The following is a 17,789-nucleotide window of genomic DNA, read 5'->3' on the forward strand; positions in this document are numbered from 1 at the left end:
GGTAACATATATATGGCCATTTAATCCTTCTTTGAAAACACATTTTAAATTTAAAAAACCTTATAGCTAAAACCATGTAATACTAAAAAAAAAATGGAATTGCAGTTCTTAGTGATTAATGCCTGGTGTGTGAGAATTATTCTTCGATATTCTTATATTTGTTCCTTTTGGATAACTAGCTTTTAAAAGAAGCTTACGTAAGCTTTATTTTCTAATTATTCTATGGGGGTTTGCCTGAAGCATCCAGAAGATGCTACTCTGCCAACACTATTAATACAAAACTCTTGAATTTAGCTTCAGGCAGAATTTTTTTGGTCAAGGGCAGCAAGTAGCCCATTGTTTGGCAAAATAGCACAACAGTCTCTTGGTTATAAAGGAGTTTTTAAAGCCATTTACTAATAATCTTGCCCTCTGAAACCTCTTGAGGTTGGCCCCTACAATATCGCCTACTCAGCACTACCATCTTGAAGGATCCTATTAGAATAGCCTAATAATCCCCATTTAAATCGTTCAATTCAAACACTGTTCTACTCCAAAGTCTCAAAGTCTTTCAAATCTCCAAAGAACCAAATGGTCAGGTTTGTTCCTGTAATGACACACTCCTGATACCAAATTTTGCCTTAGTCATATATTGCTTTGAGGGTACTTATATTCATTTGCACATACTACCCATAACAATAATATTAATTATTGTTAACCTTGAAAATGCTTGTCTTTTTTAATAACTAAGAATGAACCTGTGATATGAAGAAAATGAAAGTTTGCTTCAAGATGATGTCATCTATCTCTACATATTATATTACAATATAATATAATATATAATATCCTGCAAAATAAAATTTTTTTATTATTATACCTGCAAAATAAAAATTTTAAAAAGAAACTTGCACTGATGCTTCTTCCAAATAGACCACTCTAATTCTTACTGTAGTCTGTGTAAGTCATTTAAAATTTTTTTCAGAATTCCTGATGACTTGTTGCTATGGCAATTCTAAGAGTCACACACAGAGAAATTAACTGATCTATGATATACAGTGATTATCAGATCCCAACGCAAAGCAAGTATTTTCTGTATTTGATTTCATGTTTTCTATTGTCAAAGACTTGCTCTCTGAGTAACTGTGTGTTTCTGTGTGTTCCAGCTTTCCTCCTTTAATTATCATTAATTTTCTCTCTTCATATTTTCTTTTATTTATCTGTTATCTGTACACATGGGCCCTTCATGAGCTCAGATCCCGACTCTGCAGAACATAGCAGACTGAAGCTCCCGCCCTTGCTGCACATACCTTGAGAACCTTGCACATGATCTCACATATGGAGAAAGTTTTATCTGCTCGTGTCCAATCCCATGTGGTCACCTTTAAAAGAGAACAGTTCATTGGCTCTAGTAATGCACTTCTGCTCCCGTCTGCTTCATCTGGATAATGGCACATTCACAGATGCGTTTCTTTACTTTCTCCATCACTGACGGAGTTCATAGAAAGTTCATTCTCCACCATTTGGGTTTATCCAAGATTTATGACCGTTTGTATCCCTCTTTTCAGAAAGTATTTTAAGTTGTCACTAACACTTTTCATTTGACAAATTAAAAAAATGATTTGTGTACTCTCTGAACACATATATTGATGCAAGTAATATGTATGTATTTTTCTTTAGTAAGATGCAGGGAAGGACATAAAATATCAACCTGGATCTCAATAATTTAAAAATAAGTTGTTGATATTTAAAAAGCATTCCAAAATTATTGAGATACTGGAAAGATACAACACCACTATGAAGATAGTTCCCTTACTTATTTTGAAATATTTTATCTCTCCAAGCAGAAGATATTACTCAGGGAAGAAATACAGCAAAAAATATAAACATTTTTTTTCTGGTACTATGAATTTTGGGTAGGCATAAACATTAAAAATAACAATGATTCAGACTTGAAAACTCCTAGATCCTTTATATTACTAAACCTGTCTTTGAGCAGTATGACATCTTGTGTTTACAGCCAATAAATATTTGTTGAGTTTTACTTCTCTGTAAGGTACATGCTTTCAAAGCAAGGCTTTAAAGAAAGAGATGTGTAGATATGTTTAGTGTATGTAGATTATACAATATAACATATTGCAAACATAGTTCCAAAAGAACTACATCATATGGAAGGTCATATGTTGATCTGAAAGTGACGGCTTAATGCTGTAGCTGAACTTGACTATCTCCAAAGACCCATGTATTGAACGGCTGTCAATGGTCTGTTATAGTTTTGGACATGGCAGAATATTTAGAAGTTGAGCTATAATTCAAGGAAGTTTAAGTCACCAGAGACAAGAACTTCCATGGAGCATTAACAACCCAAGTCCTCTTATTCTTTTTATATCCTGGCTGCTAGAAGGTAAGCAGCCTTCGCTGGCTTGTACTCCAACCATGCTGCACAATATTGCTCGAAGCCAGAGAAACAGGGCTGCATGGTCAGGGTTTGAATCCTCTGACACTGTTAGACAAGATGAACTCTTTTTCTTTAGTGGTTGATCTACCTACGTAATTTTTACCATAGGGAAAACTAATGTATTTCCCGAAAATATTTCTCTTTCCCCAAGGTAATTCCATTTGATCTTTTCGTATTTTATAAGCTTACTCTTGTTTTGCTGTATTAAAGTAGTTGGTTTTCTGACAGTCTCACTACGTCCACCTGGCCAGCCTTAAAGACCTCAATCTGAGATCAAAGGCTTGTTCCATCACACCTGCCTTTCATTTAAAGTTTTAACATCATAGAATTTGGCTTTACAGACCTAGACTTAATATTGACTTACTATGCTGAGGTTTTATGTATTGGGGGTTAATAAAATTTAAAAGCAAGTTGAACATTTAATGTAGACAATGAAACGCTCCAAATACAGACTAAGGACACTCAAAGGGTCCACAAATACAGAAGTAATGGATAATAATTTTTAAAAATCTCTTATCCTACCTATTATCTTTTCTTTACTTCCTCATCAAAATGATTGAATTCCCTCACATATATGTGGGTATATTTCTTAAACCTTTCCCCATGACTTCACAAAATTTTTAACAATATTATGACTTGTTCTGTTTAGAAGCTTCTTAAGCAGAAACATCTAATTTCTTCAAGACTTTACATTTGACAAAACATGTATTAACTATTTACTAATTGTGCTGTGCCTCATTTTCAAAATGTATTGTTAAATAAGCATCATTTATGCCATGTCGGTCTCCTATCAGCTTCTCCAAGAGCTCAAACATTTGGTTGCAAGCACTTACTGGAGGCGAAGGGAACCTGTAAAGACAGGAGCCCCTCAGGGCGAGAAAGACAGGTGTGTACACACGGTCCTGGAGTGATTCCTGCTCCCGTGCTTCGCACCAGCCCATGTAAACAATCTGCAAGGAAAGCAAGTGCTGTTAACAGCCAGACCACACTGAACTTACCACAGTCTATGTGTGTGTCCTGTGCTGTTATAATTTCATGAAAAATTATCAATTGATTGGTGCCAAAGTTTACTATAACAGTCTTCCCATCAATGCTGGGTATGAATGACTCAAAGGAGTTGCCTCATGCCAACTGGCGTGAGATACTTTCACACTGATTCCCTTTCTCTTCCTGCTCTTAAAGTTTTCACTTAGACTATCAACTGAACTCTTGATTTTCCAATGATTATTATAATGAATATGCTCATAATATAAAAAATATAAATGAGCAATAAAAACCTTTTTTGCTGTCTATTGACTATAATGCATGTATATATCCTCTGGCATCACAAGATAGAATGGTTAGCATCCTTGTTTTGAACCCTAGCCTCCGGGGTATAAGATATGCTCTCATATTTTAAAAGTTTAAAAGAATTTTTGAGATTCATTTTTCACATATCAATTTTCAGTGACTGATAGTAGCGCTGGGTCTCGTTGACTGAGAGAGATCAGTTTCTACGGGAAAATCATGAACTATGCATTGCTCCTCACGCTTTGCTGTTAAATATAGGACTCAATCTCACACAAATATATTAAATATTATAGGTTTATCAAAAGACACTTCATTGATTCTGTATTGGAAGATTCTTCTTACCTCACAGGTTTTATTTTTTTTAATGACTTTCAGAGACTGATTCCTCAACTTCATTCTTTGCTATAAAACCTGCTATGATCAATAAAACATTTAACACACAACAAAGTGTAGCTGGTCTTAGTGAACAATACACTCCACCAGAGGTGTAGTAGAACTCTGAGAGAACTCTCAGCTCATCTGTCATGACCATCTAATTGCTAATACCAAACTACCAGAGGCTTGGGTCTTCCTCATGTCCACACCTGGGTTTAACATGATTTATATGAAGTATACTATGGTAAAGATTGAAGAGTAATAACAAAAGAACCTGCACAATAGTTTCCACTTACATACAGGTGACACCTACTTCCCACTGTATTGTTTTTGCTGTCTAAAATGAATGGGATTGTACACTATCTTAGTTTATATAACAACTTTCTTGTGATTGTAAAGTCTCAGATTTAACAACATTAGGAATTGGGATTTGTATCTTCTCCCTCAGAGTATGTTTTGAAATGTATGTTTTGAAATTTACACTATAATTAAACTCTTCATGGACTTTTCAGTTTTTAATGAAATGATAAGATATAAGCACAAAATGTTATTTGTATTTATTTTTATATAATCAACTATAATTAATAGAATGACAACAAACATTGAAAGCAATAAAGTTACTTTCATCATAAAAAACTTTTATGTATATATATATGTTTATACATACATACATGCATACAGATATGCATTGACACATTGCTATTAATTGCTATTAATTATTATACTCTTTTTACTCTTTTGACTTTTGGAGTACACCACCACCCAACTCACAAATAAACACACAGAGGCTTGTTTCTAGCCAGCTTTTCTTACATTAAATTACCCCATCTATCTTTTGCCTCTGGGCTTTTTCCTTTTTTTTTCTGTACATCTTACTTCTTTCTCCATGGTTTGCTGTGTAGCTAGATGTCTGACCCCTGATGTCATCTTCTCCTTGTTCTATCTTGCTCCTTCTATTCCTCACAGATTTCCCTTTCTATTTATTCTCTTTGCCCTGCTACCCCCACCTTTCATTTCTCCTGACTCACTCTTTGTCATTCAGCTCTTTATTAGATCATCAAGTGTTTCAGACAAGCAAAGAACAATAGCTTCACAGAGTTAAGCAAATACAACATAAAAGATTGAAACACAGCTTTGCATCATTAAAAAAAAATGTTTCACAGCATAAACAAATGTACCACAATTTAAAATAACATTCTACAACAACACATACATGAATATAAACAAAATTAAATATTTTTCCTACTTAGTCTTTGCCAGCTTGAAGCAAACTTTAATCATTTAGGTAGAAGGATCATCAATTGTGAAAATTCTTCAGCATATTAGCCAGAGATCCAGTCTATAGAGCATCCTAATTATAATTAACAATGGATGTAGAACGTTCCATCCCACAATGGATGGTGCTACCACTCTGAAGATGTTCCTGGATGATATAAAAAAAAAAGACTGAAGAAGTCAGGAAGAGCTAACCAATGTTGTAATTGAGGGATTACTAGACACAAGTGTGGATGTGGCTATCATTACCCCAGAATCTTGGCATCCAGACTGGCCTCTTCAAGAGGCAGATATTCAATTCCAAGGAACCCTATCTCAAGTAAAACAAAACACGACGTGGGTTGAATGCATAGGGCCTGAAGGACAGAAAGGAAGGCTGAGACCATATGTAACTAATAATGTAGTGAATTTACGGTACTGTGACCTACTGCAACAATGGAATGCCCAGGTTAACCTTCCTGCAGTCCCAAAAACCTCATATTTCTGGGAAGGATATTATAGATATTATAAACAAACATCACCAGCCATTCAGGCTGTACAAGAACACAAAACAACTAACAAACCTTCAGAGGTACTAACAGCCTTGCCTTTAAAATGGTCAACTGAGAAACCCACGTGGGTTAAACAATGGCCTTTAACAGAAGACAAACTGTAGGCTTTAGAACAGCTGGTAGAGGAGCAATTAGATGCTCACCATATTGAAGAATCAACCAGCCCTTGGAGTTCTCTTGTATTTGTAGTTAAAAAAAAATAAGGAAAATGAAGAATGGTGACAGATCTAAGAGTTATCAACAATGGTCCAGCATATGTGTCTAAGAAAATAAAACAGTTTTTTGCTTATTATAATATAAAGCATATTACAGGTATAAAATAACTTTGCATAGGTGTACAAATATTGTAAACAGAAATAACAAACATAATTTGAACTTGTATCAGTATACAAGAAACCACACCAGTATAAATTATATCCATAAATAATAGCTCACAAGTATTCATTCTATTACTCACTATTATTACTATTATTAGTGAAGTTCACACTAAATTACTTATTATCCCATTCAATCTTCCCTTTTGAAATTTCTAGGCCTATATAATTTCCACCCCAACCCCCAACCCTATGCGAGTAATAGTCAACCCCTAAATGGCTGCTCTAACTTTGAGGACAAACTTTGTCAGGATAGGGGAGGTTACTTTCTAGAATTGCTTCCTGCTGTTATGGGGGTGATGTTTTTTTCTATGGGATCCTGTAAAAGTAAAATGATTGTGGCTTGCTCAAATTCTCTTGAACATTTCTGCCTCAATCTTATATAGTATTCTTCTTGATCAAATAATACAGATGACAGACCACTTGGTCTAGACAGGGTAAAAAAAAATGGGTAGTATCCCAAGAGCTCCCCAAATTCCTGTAACTACTTTTTGTTTATGGACACAGGCTATAATCTGCAGAGAATGTCCAAGAGTCATCTGATTTTTTCACAGGTCATATTTCACAGTTGAAAGGGCTCTGAGCTGGGCAAGTAATCTCTATCTTTTAAAATTTAATAATAGTTTCTGTAACTTTTTGTGGATCTCAGAGAATCTAAGCTGTTTGACCTCTACCACCATAATCAGAATATGCTATTTTATAGGTTTCCCTCTTGCTAGAAAATGCTTAACTTGACCTTCCACACTTTTAGATGAAAGTCTACAGCAGTGGTATATAGTGTACATAGCCCAGGGATGTATCCATCTCCAGAATGCTCCCTTGCAGTGAAGAAATACAGACAGTATACATTTGGGAATAACTACACACACCCCCAACCAGTTTATTCCTTTTTACTCTATACTATATTATTGCCATAGTTATGTTTCCCGTTGTCTTGATGCTTTAGGGGATTGCCATAAAATTTGGCACATTCAGCCCAGTGTCCACCAAAGACAAAATATTTCGAACATTAATGGCTGTAACTTGTCAGGAGATTTCATTGTCTACCTTGTCATAAGTAGCTTGCATAGCACCTCTTCCACTGCAGCCTAGGGAACCTGACTACCTGTCTGATCTTCACTCATGTTAATCCTTTCATCCTTTGGTGAACTGCTCGTCAGCATAAAGACTATCCAAAGGCACACAAGTGCAAAAGTTAACTTTCGATATTTTCATTAGGAACTCTAGCTTGGTGTAAATTTTGTCCTGCTTGTCATCAGGTAGCCCAAATAAGTGCTTCCCCTGTCTTGCCTTTTTCCTATTTCCTCTATGTTACTCTCTGACTTTATAGACACTACTTACTCTTATATCTGTTAAAGCTTTTCAGACTTTTTGAAGATCTATCCCCCCCTCAAAGGGTTCAATAGAGCTTCTAAAGCTCCATACATGCCTTGAGGTTCCTGCTGGATCAAACCTTATCTCTGTGAACATAGTTGTGTCGGTCCCAGTGAGCTTGGGTTCAAACACAGATTCTCTTATTCTAAATTTCCTCAGTAGCACCTTTCCCTCTCTATGGTCCTCAAACTCATGATATTTATGGGGACTTCAGAGGGAGACAACTAAGTTACTAACGATGTTGATAAGCCAGCCCATTAGGTACTGAATTCCTTTATACTGTCTCTGGCTTTGCAGCCTTTATCTTAAGGCAGGGGTGGGGAGTTACATTATTCAGTCTAGATGCTTCCCCAGCAGTCTAACTGATCCCATGATTTGCCACGTCCCACAGCCTCAAAACCTAGACTGTGGAAAGCTCTTTCATTATTTGTTTAATACTTTTTCCCAAATCTAGCTACCCAAGCTATTCCCTGATTACTGTAGTTACTCACACTAAAATATTGTGTCCACATAAGCATACTGGATGGAATGCCCTACCTTTTTCCTATTGTAAGTTAGACCCTACAGATATAGTTTTACTCTCTCAATTCTCCCATAGTTTCTAAGTTCGAGAATGCCAGTAAGTGCTTCTATGCAGTTATCTAACTTGTACGCTCTTTCTATCTAGCCCCCAAGCAAATACCTCCATCTCATCCTCTTGTTTATCTAACGTAATAGACAAATCACAAACTAATATAGAAAACGATGAAGTCTCCCTTTCTTGTTGCAATCCCTAATTTACACAAACAAATGCCTTTTTAAAAACCATCTCGGGCTCAGATGCATTTCTTCCTAAACACAATAGAAATCACACAAACTCTGATGCAGCTTGCCAACGACTCAAGCCTTTTGCACTAATCTCAGTGGCTGCCAAATTTCCTCTGAACATTTAAATATTTTCAAGGCATCTTTGTATTCTCATGGTGGACCCCAGTCATCAAGCAGGCATGCCACACCTTACCACCCAAACTAAGACTGCCATACTGTGACTCCTCCCAAAGACACTTCTAACCCTGTATCTCAGACTTACTTGCAAGCCTCACTAGTCATAGCAAGAACCACACAACTGCTGCTATAACAAAAAGATACACCAATAAACATCATAGAGAAAAAGTTGGCTATATTAGAATTTCCTGCATGGCTATTTGCAAATCAGGGTGTTAAGTTTAAATTGCATGCCTTGCTACCTTGAGCCAGGGCCATGAATTCATTTGTCCCCAATTAATTTTTAGTTCCATTCTGTTCCAGTTCAGATGCCAATTATAATGTGTGAAAATATACTCTCTGGGGAGATACAACACACATTTCCTCTTTCCATATAGGAAACCTATAATTAACCAAGATACAAATAACAACAAAGTTCAATTTGGTCAACTATGAATACTATTGGGGATACTTGTAAGAATAAAAGATGAGGAGTTACTTAAAGGAACAATAATCCTCAAAGACAGCTGCATCCCTAACAGCCCACCCCAGCAGAGATGGCAACTCACAAAGTCTGAGAACCTAGAACTGGTAAGCAAACTAACCAACAAATCAGATGCCTGAGGAGTGTTCACATTCAAACTTTGACATTCCTTGCCTGGTTCTCATAATTTCATGTCTGTCACACAATGCAAAATTTATTCAATACAACTTCAAGCTTCTCCATAGATATAATTGCATCAATAATTTCTAAAGTACAAATACAAAAATCTCTTCTGGTGTTAAAGATAATCCTTAAATTGTGAGTCTTTGCAAAAATCTTAAAAAATATGCATAATTTAATTATGCAATTACACAATAAAAATTGACTTCAAAAGAGAAGAAGTTTAATATAGCAAAACAAATGCTTAGCAGAGTTCTATGTACAACACCTTGGGCTATTATGGAATTAGTTGGTATACAGGTTTAAGTAAGCAGTCTTTCCAACTGTGTTGCCTGCAACAATTTTTGGTCTATTTCTGATACTGTTTCTTCTGGATAGTTACAACTTCCCTTAGAAGACATGCAACATTTATGAAATCTCCAATATCCTGTGTTCTCCACTGCAACTTTGGATTTACCTTAACAGCTTTATGCACAACCCACCCAGAAGCTCCACACAGAGAACCTGCCCTGGGGCACATTGCTTGCCTTCTGCAGCTCAAATTGTATTCACGGTTCCATGGGCTTTCATTTTGAACACAGTTTGAAGGGCTGCTGTCTAATGTGACAAACCAATCTCAGCTGTGGATACAGGAGTATGAAGCTCCTGTTCACACATGAGCAGACTGAGAAGCAAAAATAAGTTTTGTCCTTATTCACACTTTGTTTCAATCTGCCCATAGGAATGTACCACAACTCTCATGGTGTATGCTTTATCCCAGCCAATCTTTACCAGAAAAGCCCTCAGAGACAGGTACAAAAGGCACTGGATAATCAAAATCCAACCTAGCTATTTATTGAAATTTGAAATCGCTATGATCATTCATGTTCTTTCTTTGATGAGGACTTTGAGAATTTTGTTTTAATCAGGAAGCTTCTTTCTTACGTTATGCTATTTTTGATTTCAAGGGTTCACGGTATTTTTTCATAACAGTTATCCATTGACTTTGTTTTGGAAATGCTTTAAGTTTTCGCACTGAATTCTCATTTTCCATACTGCCTTTTATCGTAGAGAATTTTACTCTCACTGAAGCCCTGTATATCAATTATTTCACAGGTTATTGTTTGGCTGTTTTATCGAAGTCATCAATAAACACACTCAAAGTCATCTCTACTTTTTCCTTTAGTATTTGTTAGGAGTCTAACAACTACACATTTCATTCTTAGTTCACTAGCATGTGTTGTACTTTACGAAGCCTCACCATGTCTGTGCAGATTATTAAATATAGACATTCATTTCTCCTACTCTATTTGTTAAATGAACAAACTATTATTCTTTTGAAGTACCATTATCTTTTTCAAAAGTCAATTAGTTGTCTTTGTTGGGCTCTGAGCCTTCTAACATTCTCCACTGAGCCTGATGTCTGAGTCCCCTGACGTCACATTGCCTTACCTTCCAACTTTGTTCTTATTCAACATGTTTGTGAATACTTTGAGCTTTTGTCTTTCTATATAAACTTTAGAGGCAATTGTCGGTATTTGCAACAATATTTTGTAAGATTTTGAATGGAATTGACAGAATTTTAAATGATCGTATTTTTATATTTATTCATAGATTTTGGGAAACAAAGCGTTTAACAAAGCAGAATGAATACAACCTGTGAAGGAGTACACAGAATGATTAATAATTGAAGTAAATTCAAGAAAATAGAAGAAAAATTATTAATGATTTTCAAACTCAGTTTTCTACTAGAAACAGGTCCATAAATCCGTCTGTCTGTTTGCACAAGGTGAAGACAGACACGTGGCACATCGTTCTGCCTTCTCTCATCTTCCTTTGACCGTGTGATCCTGGGTCTGTATTATCTCTGAAACGATGATGGACAAATTCCCAAAGTCTCTCCCAGAGCTTCTGAAGTACAAATAAGCTGGCACAGGTCAGCTGCCACTATTTTAATCAGCCCTCCAGATAATGGTGACAGAGTCTGCATCTTGGAGTGATACCTATTCCTTAAATATGGCGAAAGGTCACCTGATGATGTTAAAATATACTACACTTGGTATCCATTAAGAAAGATCATGGCTGTATCTAAGCAGAAGAAACCACATGGAGAGTGCTCTGGAACATGAAAGAGTGCAGGAGATACGAGGGATTGACGTCCAGAACATCTCCAAACAGACAGGAAAGTTCAAAGCTATTTTGCTGTAGATTACCTCTACACCTGGGAAACAAGGCCAAATAAGCAGGACATTTTAAACAGACAGCGAAACACGTTGCAGGGAATAATAAGGCCACCGAGGCAACAGAGAATATCCAAGGAATCTAAGAAATCTAGAAGGTGAGTCACTTCACTGCCCCTCCCCCTCCTTCCATAATTTAGTTAGTCGTTTCTGGAATAGGAATCCCTGCAGTTTAAAGATCCTAAAAAAACATATGTTGGATGAAAGAGGCATAAAGGGAAGAAACAAAACAAAACAAAACAAAAACAGGCAAAGTCTGTAGGGAAGAACAAAATGGTAAGTAACAGGCAATGATTCCTACAGATTGTGCCAGTGGGAAGGTGATTAGGCTTGACCAGGGTCAAAGCAATAGTACACAGTTTTATGTGGTTAGGAATAAAAGAAAATTCATTCATGAGTAAGAAAACACCATTTGACATTCCAAATTATTGGTATACAATTTATTTAATTCATATTCTTTAATCAGTGTTTATGAGCCACATATGTAGATAAAAATATAATTGAGAAAATAAAGAACTTTCTGGGGCAGAACAGGAAAGCTTGGCCAAACAGGAGAATGGTTCTGAGAGGGTTCTGAGGCAGAGCTTAAAATCACTATGTGCAAAAATTGAATAAGTAATCACACATACTTATAATGTATGCATAATATGAGAAGGTTCTTATAGTTGGTAATTAGAAACTATAAAGAATAAAATCTATATCAAATAATAAATTTATGAAAATTATTGGCTTAATACATTGGATTTCTCTAAATTATTTTTTATATATTGGCAAATAAGAGACACAAAATTAAGTGATTTTAACAGTCACTTTGTATGAAATCTACCAAGCAATCTGAAACATTTTATATTAAAATTCCTGTCTTTCTGTTTCTTGCTATAGATGTGCACAGCATCTCACTAAAGCTAAAATCTCATAGTCAGGAGCTGTTTTAAATAGATGTTTTCTAGGCTAAGGCTAAGATACATCTAGATAGCAATGGGCAATAGTGCTCACATTATATGCAGAGGAGACCTGGTTTGGTTACACCTTTTCTCCAAGATGCTCTTCCTCACTAGAAATGCTCATTTTATCTTCAGTCTGAGTCAGGGGAAGGTAGGAGCGCCTCCCCAAGATTGAGGTCCTCTTTAAATGTCATTTTGCTTAGCATTGTGCAGAGAATGCTGTCTCCAGCACAAGTCACTAAACCTGCTTCTGATATTGTTCCTAGAGTTCTGGCAGAGCAGAGTCCATGCTGGTGACACCATGTGGCTTTCCAGTCACCTTTCACGTCCCTGGCGCCTTTTGTCTATGTTCACTGTTGCTGCCTCTTTTCTAGGAAAGCATCTGGAAGGACTGACATTTAATCAAGGGTTTGTTCATCTACTTATTAATATTGATGTAGATTTTGCTCTCTGTCCACTGTTACTGTCCATCGCTAGCGTCCTGGGTGACTATTTAACTCCAGGTAAAAATCCAGCTCACAGATAACCCAGCCTTTGATGGACTGTGACATTTACATTCACCCTGATGTCCTCCTTTCTTATTATAGAAGTTGAAACATACCCCACAGTCCCTTCCAACAAACTTCTATTTTCATTAAACCCATTATCAGTTGATCATGGCTTGAGTAATGCATTATTGAGCAATTTTCTTCTAAAGTATTTTTAAGACTTTTGCTGTGTATGTATTTCTATAAAAGCTATATTAGCAAAATATGTTTCACAGAGAACTGTCAATATGAACAATGTGGCATGATTAGTTCCACACACTATCTGTGCCTGTGCTTAGAATGAGGGAGGGGGACTTGATTGGGGGAAGGGGAGAGAAATAGGAGGCGGTGGCGGGGAATAGTCAGAAATCTTTAATAAATAAATAAAAANATGAGGGAGGGGGACTTGATTGGGGGAAGGGGAGAGAAATAGGAGGCGGTGGCGGGGAATAGTCAGAAATCTTTAATAAATAAATAAAAAAATAAAAAAAAAGAAATATGGCATTCAAAAAAAAGAATATCTTCACTTTAGGGAGAAAAGCATAAGACTGGATGTTAATTCTCCAATGAGCCTACTGGTATTTTTCCATCAGTTGTGTAAACTGCCTTTTCCTCTTGGCAGGTGCTCCCTGAAAACTCCTGCTCAACAGCAATGACTTCTTTAACACAAATTCTCCGAATTGGAGGCCAGGGCAATTACTCTGATCTGTCACAGTAAAAATATAACTACAAAGGCTTCTCATAAGTCACTAAGATTAGGTATTTTGGTATAAGACCAGAGCAATTTAGACAGTCACAATCAAGAAAGAAAGGATACACACCTGTGCCCACACAGAAACAGAAGCAGAATTGTAAGCAGGGCAGGAAACACTGACAGAAGATTGGATGTATATTTGCTGGGCATATGCATCCATGTTCCCTAAAAAAATTGCCCTTCAGAGAATGTTCTTGACAATGAAAACATTTTAATTTATCGAGATTCATGATTGAGATTAAAATCCACGTTATTTTTACTTTTCTCCAAGATAAACATCAGATATCATGAAATCCATTGTTTCAACATTTATGAGTAACATTTTGGTTGAACAAATATAATTTTCACAAGCCTCTGTCATAGACACTGACTGGGATACAGCAGTGAAAACATGCAAATATGCATTTAAGTTTGGAAGAGTACAAACTGAAAAATAATACATGTGTATTATGTTGAGAAAAGTATTAAAGGGAATAACCAGAAAGTAAATAAAATGTGCAAGGGAAGAAATGAGTGTTTGGAAAGGATGAAAATTATAGTGTTGATCATCATGTGGTCTCAGAAACAGACTGTTTTAACAAAAGCGTGAAATACTGAGGGAGTTAGCTATATAGCTACATCAAAGTACAGTGTTAAAGTGACAAGAACAATATAAGAAAAAGATACAATTAAAGATACTACATGAGGCAAATTGAGACCCTCAGAGAGTTGGAGTGGTAAACCCAGAGCTACCAGAAAATGAACCTCTGTCATATAGGAAAGCCAAGCAGGGTAGAACCAGCAGCCAAAGCAGCCGCTCTAGTCCTAGCCATGCCTCCTTAACAGTTCACAACAATAATCATAAAAGGATTACAGATACACAGTAAAGACAGATTCAAACAAAAATAAACCTCTGAATGGGTCACAGTGTATTTAAAAAATGTATGTAGGCTTAAGAAAAATAAAGAAAGTAAGTTTACACACTTACAAAAGAAATAATTTTAAAAAATAAAATCAAGTCTTTAAAGAGACAGTAAAAGTAATATAAAAGAGTGCAGACAGTCATAGATTAAAAGAGTAAAGATAAAAAATAAATATTAAGGTTCTCTGCTCCTCCCTGTTCTAGAGACTGCCGCATCTTTTCGTGCAGTGTCAGCCTCGTTCCAGAGACACGATGGTGAAAGAGTGAGCGGATTTGGCCGTATTGGATGCCTGGTTACCAGGGCTGCCTTCACTTCTGGCAAATTGCCATTAATGACCATTTCATCGACCTCAACTACATGGTCTACATGTTCCAGTATGACTCCACCCATGGCAAGTTCAAAGGCACAGTTAAGGCTGAGAATGGGAAGCTTGTCACCAACAGGAAAGCTATCACCATCTTCCAGCCAAACATTAGGCTGAGCTCAGTGAATACTGTTGAAGAAAAGGAAGACAGATTCTAAGAGTCAGAAGGGTCAAGAGCATCATGAAAGAAAATCCATGTGTTCAGTATATAAATTAAGAACGTCAGCCTTTAGCCATGTCTAGTGAGAGGAAAATGGAAGAAAATTGGTTACTATGTGGTAGCTCTATTCGATCAAACAGTTCTCCACAGGAGATTCAAGAGTTAATTAGTGCAGAAAGGAAAAAGACCTTAGCTTTCGGGAACTGCATAGAAGAGGGTTTTCAGATTATTGGACTTGCCTTTAGGAATATTCATCTTTATGGATTTTATGTTTAGAACTGGAGATGGGAAGAGAAGAAAAGCATCAAAACAAAGAAGTTCATCCTTCCTCATGGTTAAATGTATGGGACATGAAGCATCTTCTCCCCTCTACCCTCAGGTATTCTCAAACTGTAAGTTTTCAATACATGAACTAATCTAGAGATCCGGACTTTCTTTTTGCCACACTTCATGAATTTATTAAGAAATCTGTCAATTCATTTTTGGTGATGAGATTTAACTATATTTAAAAGCACATTGAAAATACCCAAGAAATTTCATGACAAAGGTGGATTTGAAGTGACAATAATATAGTTATGAAAAAATAAATAAATGAAGCCTTATATGTTGCTTCATTTTTCCAACAACTACAAGCAGTAGTTGTAGGTAGGAATGCCATTACCAGTAAGTATCCATAAAGAAAGGAGATTCTTATAAGGAAATTCTTATAAGGATGGCTTGCTGAGAAGGCACAAATATTACAATTCCATAAAAGGCAATATTATTTTACTGTTTTAAACTTCAGTTTCTCAGTTCATGGGATGCAAAAGTAGAAGTATGAATTGAATGCATCAATACATATTTTCAAAAGTGTTTCTACAGTAGAAGGGTAATGACTTTTAATAATAATTTGTAAAATTCTGTATATTATATAAATAATTCCGTATGTTGTACAAAATAATTATATTATATGAATGGTTAGAATTCTGCTGGAAATGGTAATACAAATCTAATAAACTAGCCTTACATGGAGAGACCTAGGTAAGTACTACTATTTAGGTCTCATCACAGCACTTTGCTTTGATGGCTATCACACAATTCAGAAAAAAACAATTGCAGTTATACATAAAACACTTCAGAGAATTGTGTAGATTTTAAAAAGCATAGAAAAAGAAGACATTGCAGAAGCATCAGTTTAGTGAGGCTTCAGTAGCCCTTTCCTATTATGGTAAAAGCCAACAACTCAAGAACCTCTGGAAATAAACATGCCCTAGAAGAGTAGCAATGACTTATTCCATGAACACAGCACCACATAAAATTATAATAATATAGAGCATTCCCTCTGCAAAACTTTAAACTTCTATACAAAGTATTTTAGGTTTATTTGCATAAATGATAAAATCTCCTTACTATACAGTTGCAGTTAGCATGAATTCTTGCAATGTTAAAGGGACTGCAATTTTTGAATATCTTAAAAGTTTTAAAAATGGTGACATAGCTGCATATGATGGTGCATGCCTCTAATCCCATAACTGGGAGCCAAACTGACTACATTCTGGTCAGCAGGAAACTTGTATCTGGCATCCAAAACCCGATCGTTTCCTAATGCTGACTTAGGATCAGATCACCAACTTGTCACAGACAACATTCAACTAAAAGTTAGGAGAAGTTTTCCAGGCAAAACAAACCGGAAGATCAATCATAAACAACTGATGAACCCAGCTGTATGGAGAGAGTATAAGGGATCCGCTGGAAAAAAAAAAAAGATAAGGGAACTCATTAAACAAGTATTTACAAATACAAAAGGCAAATGGGAGAAAATCAAAAGTGCTATACAGGAGTCTTCAAAGGAGACACTTGGTTATGTAAAAAAAAAAAAAAAAAGGCAACACCAGTAGAATGGCTTACTGAAGAGACAATTAACCTGTCTGAAGATAGAAGGAAGCTAAAGAGCAAATGAAGAGGCAGTCCACTGGCAACAAAACACCACAACTACCATGCAGGGAGGTCAAAGGATGAGTGAAGAAGGATGGAGAGCTGTATATTCAAGGTATATGCAATGAGGTTGAAGAGGCTAGATTCCATAATACATCACATCTTGTCTATAAGGCTATCAGACAGAAAACTGCTAAGTATGCTTCTCTAATTCAGGTAATTAAAGATGACCAAGGTCATTTATTAACAGAATCAGCAGAAGTAAAGCAAAGATGGAGACAGTACTTTGAGAACTTATACAATGACCCTAATGCTGTCAAGGTAGACTAAAATGAGAAATACTTCCACAGCCATTCAAACACCAGAGATAAAGAGGAAATATTAAATATTGACAGGAGTGGGATAAGGGAAGCTATCAAGAGAGTGAAATACAGGAAGGTCCCATGAGTGGATGGCATCAGGGTAGAGGAGTTGGAGGTGGTAACATAGACACAGGGGCTAAGGAGATTCTGAGACTCTTCGGAGAGACTCGGGAACATGAAGTGATTCCCACGGAATGGAAGGACTCAGTCATAATTCCCATGCACAAGAAGAAGGACAACCTGGACTGTTCAAATTCCAGAAGCATCATAGCAGCAAGATCGTCTACTCCATTATCCAGCAAAGGATCAAGGGCAGAACAGAGGAAATCCTAGGAGAGGCCCA

General features: G+C 36.3%; 1 protein-coding gene across 3 annotated transcripts in view; it reads right to left on the reverse strand.

The window, feature by feature from the left end:
* The window catches only part of Sntg1 (syntrophin gamma 1), a 348,433-nt gene that overhangs the window by 21,376 nt on the left and 309,268 nt on the right, over positions 1-17,789 (reverse strand). For all 3 annotated transcript variants that reach the window (XM_050163780.1, XM_050163772.1, XM_050163789.1), the window contains 2 exons: positions 3,268-3,384; positions 1,287-1,358 (listed from right to left, as the gene is read on the reverse strand). In XM_050163780.1, the coding sequence (XP_050019737.1) occupies positions 1,287-1,358; positions 3,268-3,384 (189 nt within the window). The remainder of the gene's footprint in view (positions 1-1,286; positions 1,359-3,267; positions 3,385-17,789) is intronic.

The sequence above is a fragment of the Alexandromys fortis genome, unplaced genomic scaffold (genome assembly GCF_014885135.2).
Source record: "Alexandromys fortis isolate MF-2015 unplaced genomic scaffold, M_Fortis_MF-2015_v1.1 scaffold_18, whole genome shotgun sequence".
Taxonomy (NCBI): Eukaryota; Metazoa; Chordata; class Mammalia; order Rodentia; family Cricetidae; genus Alexandromys; species Alexandromys fortis.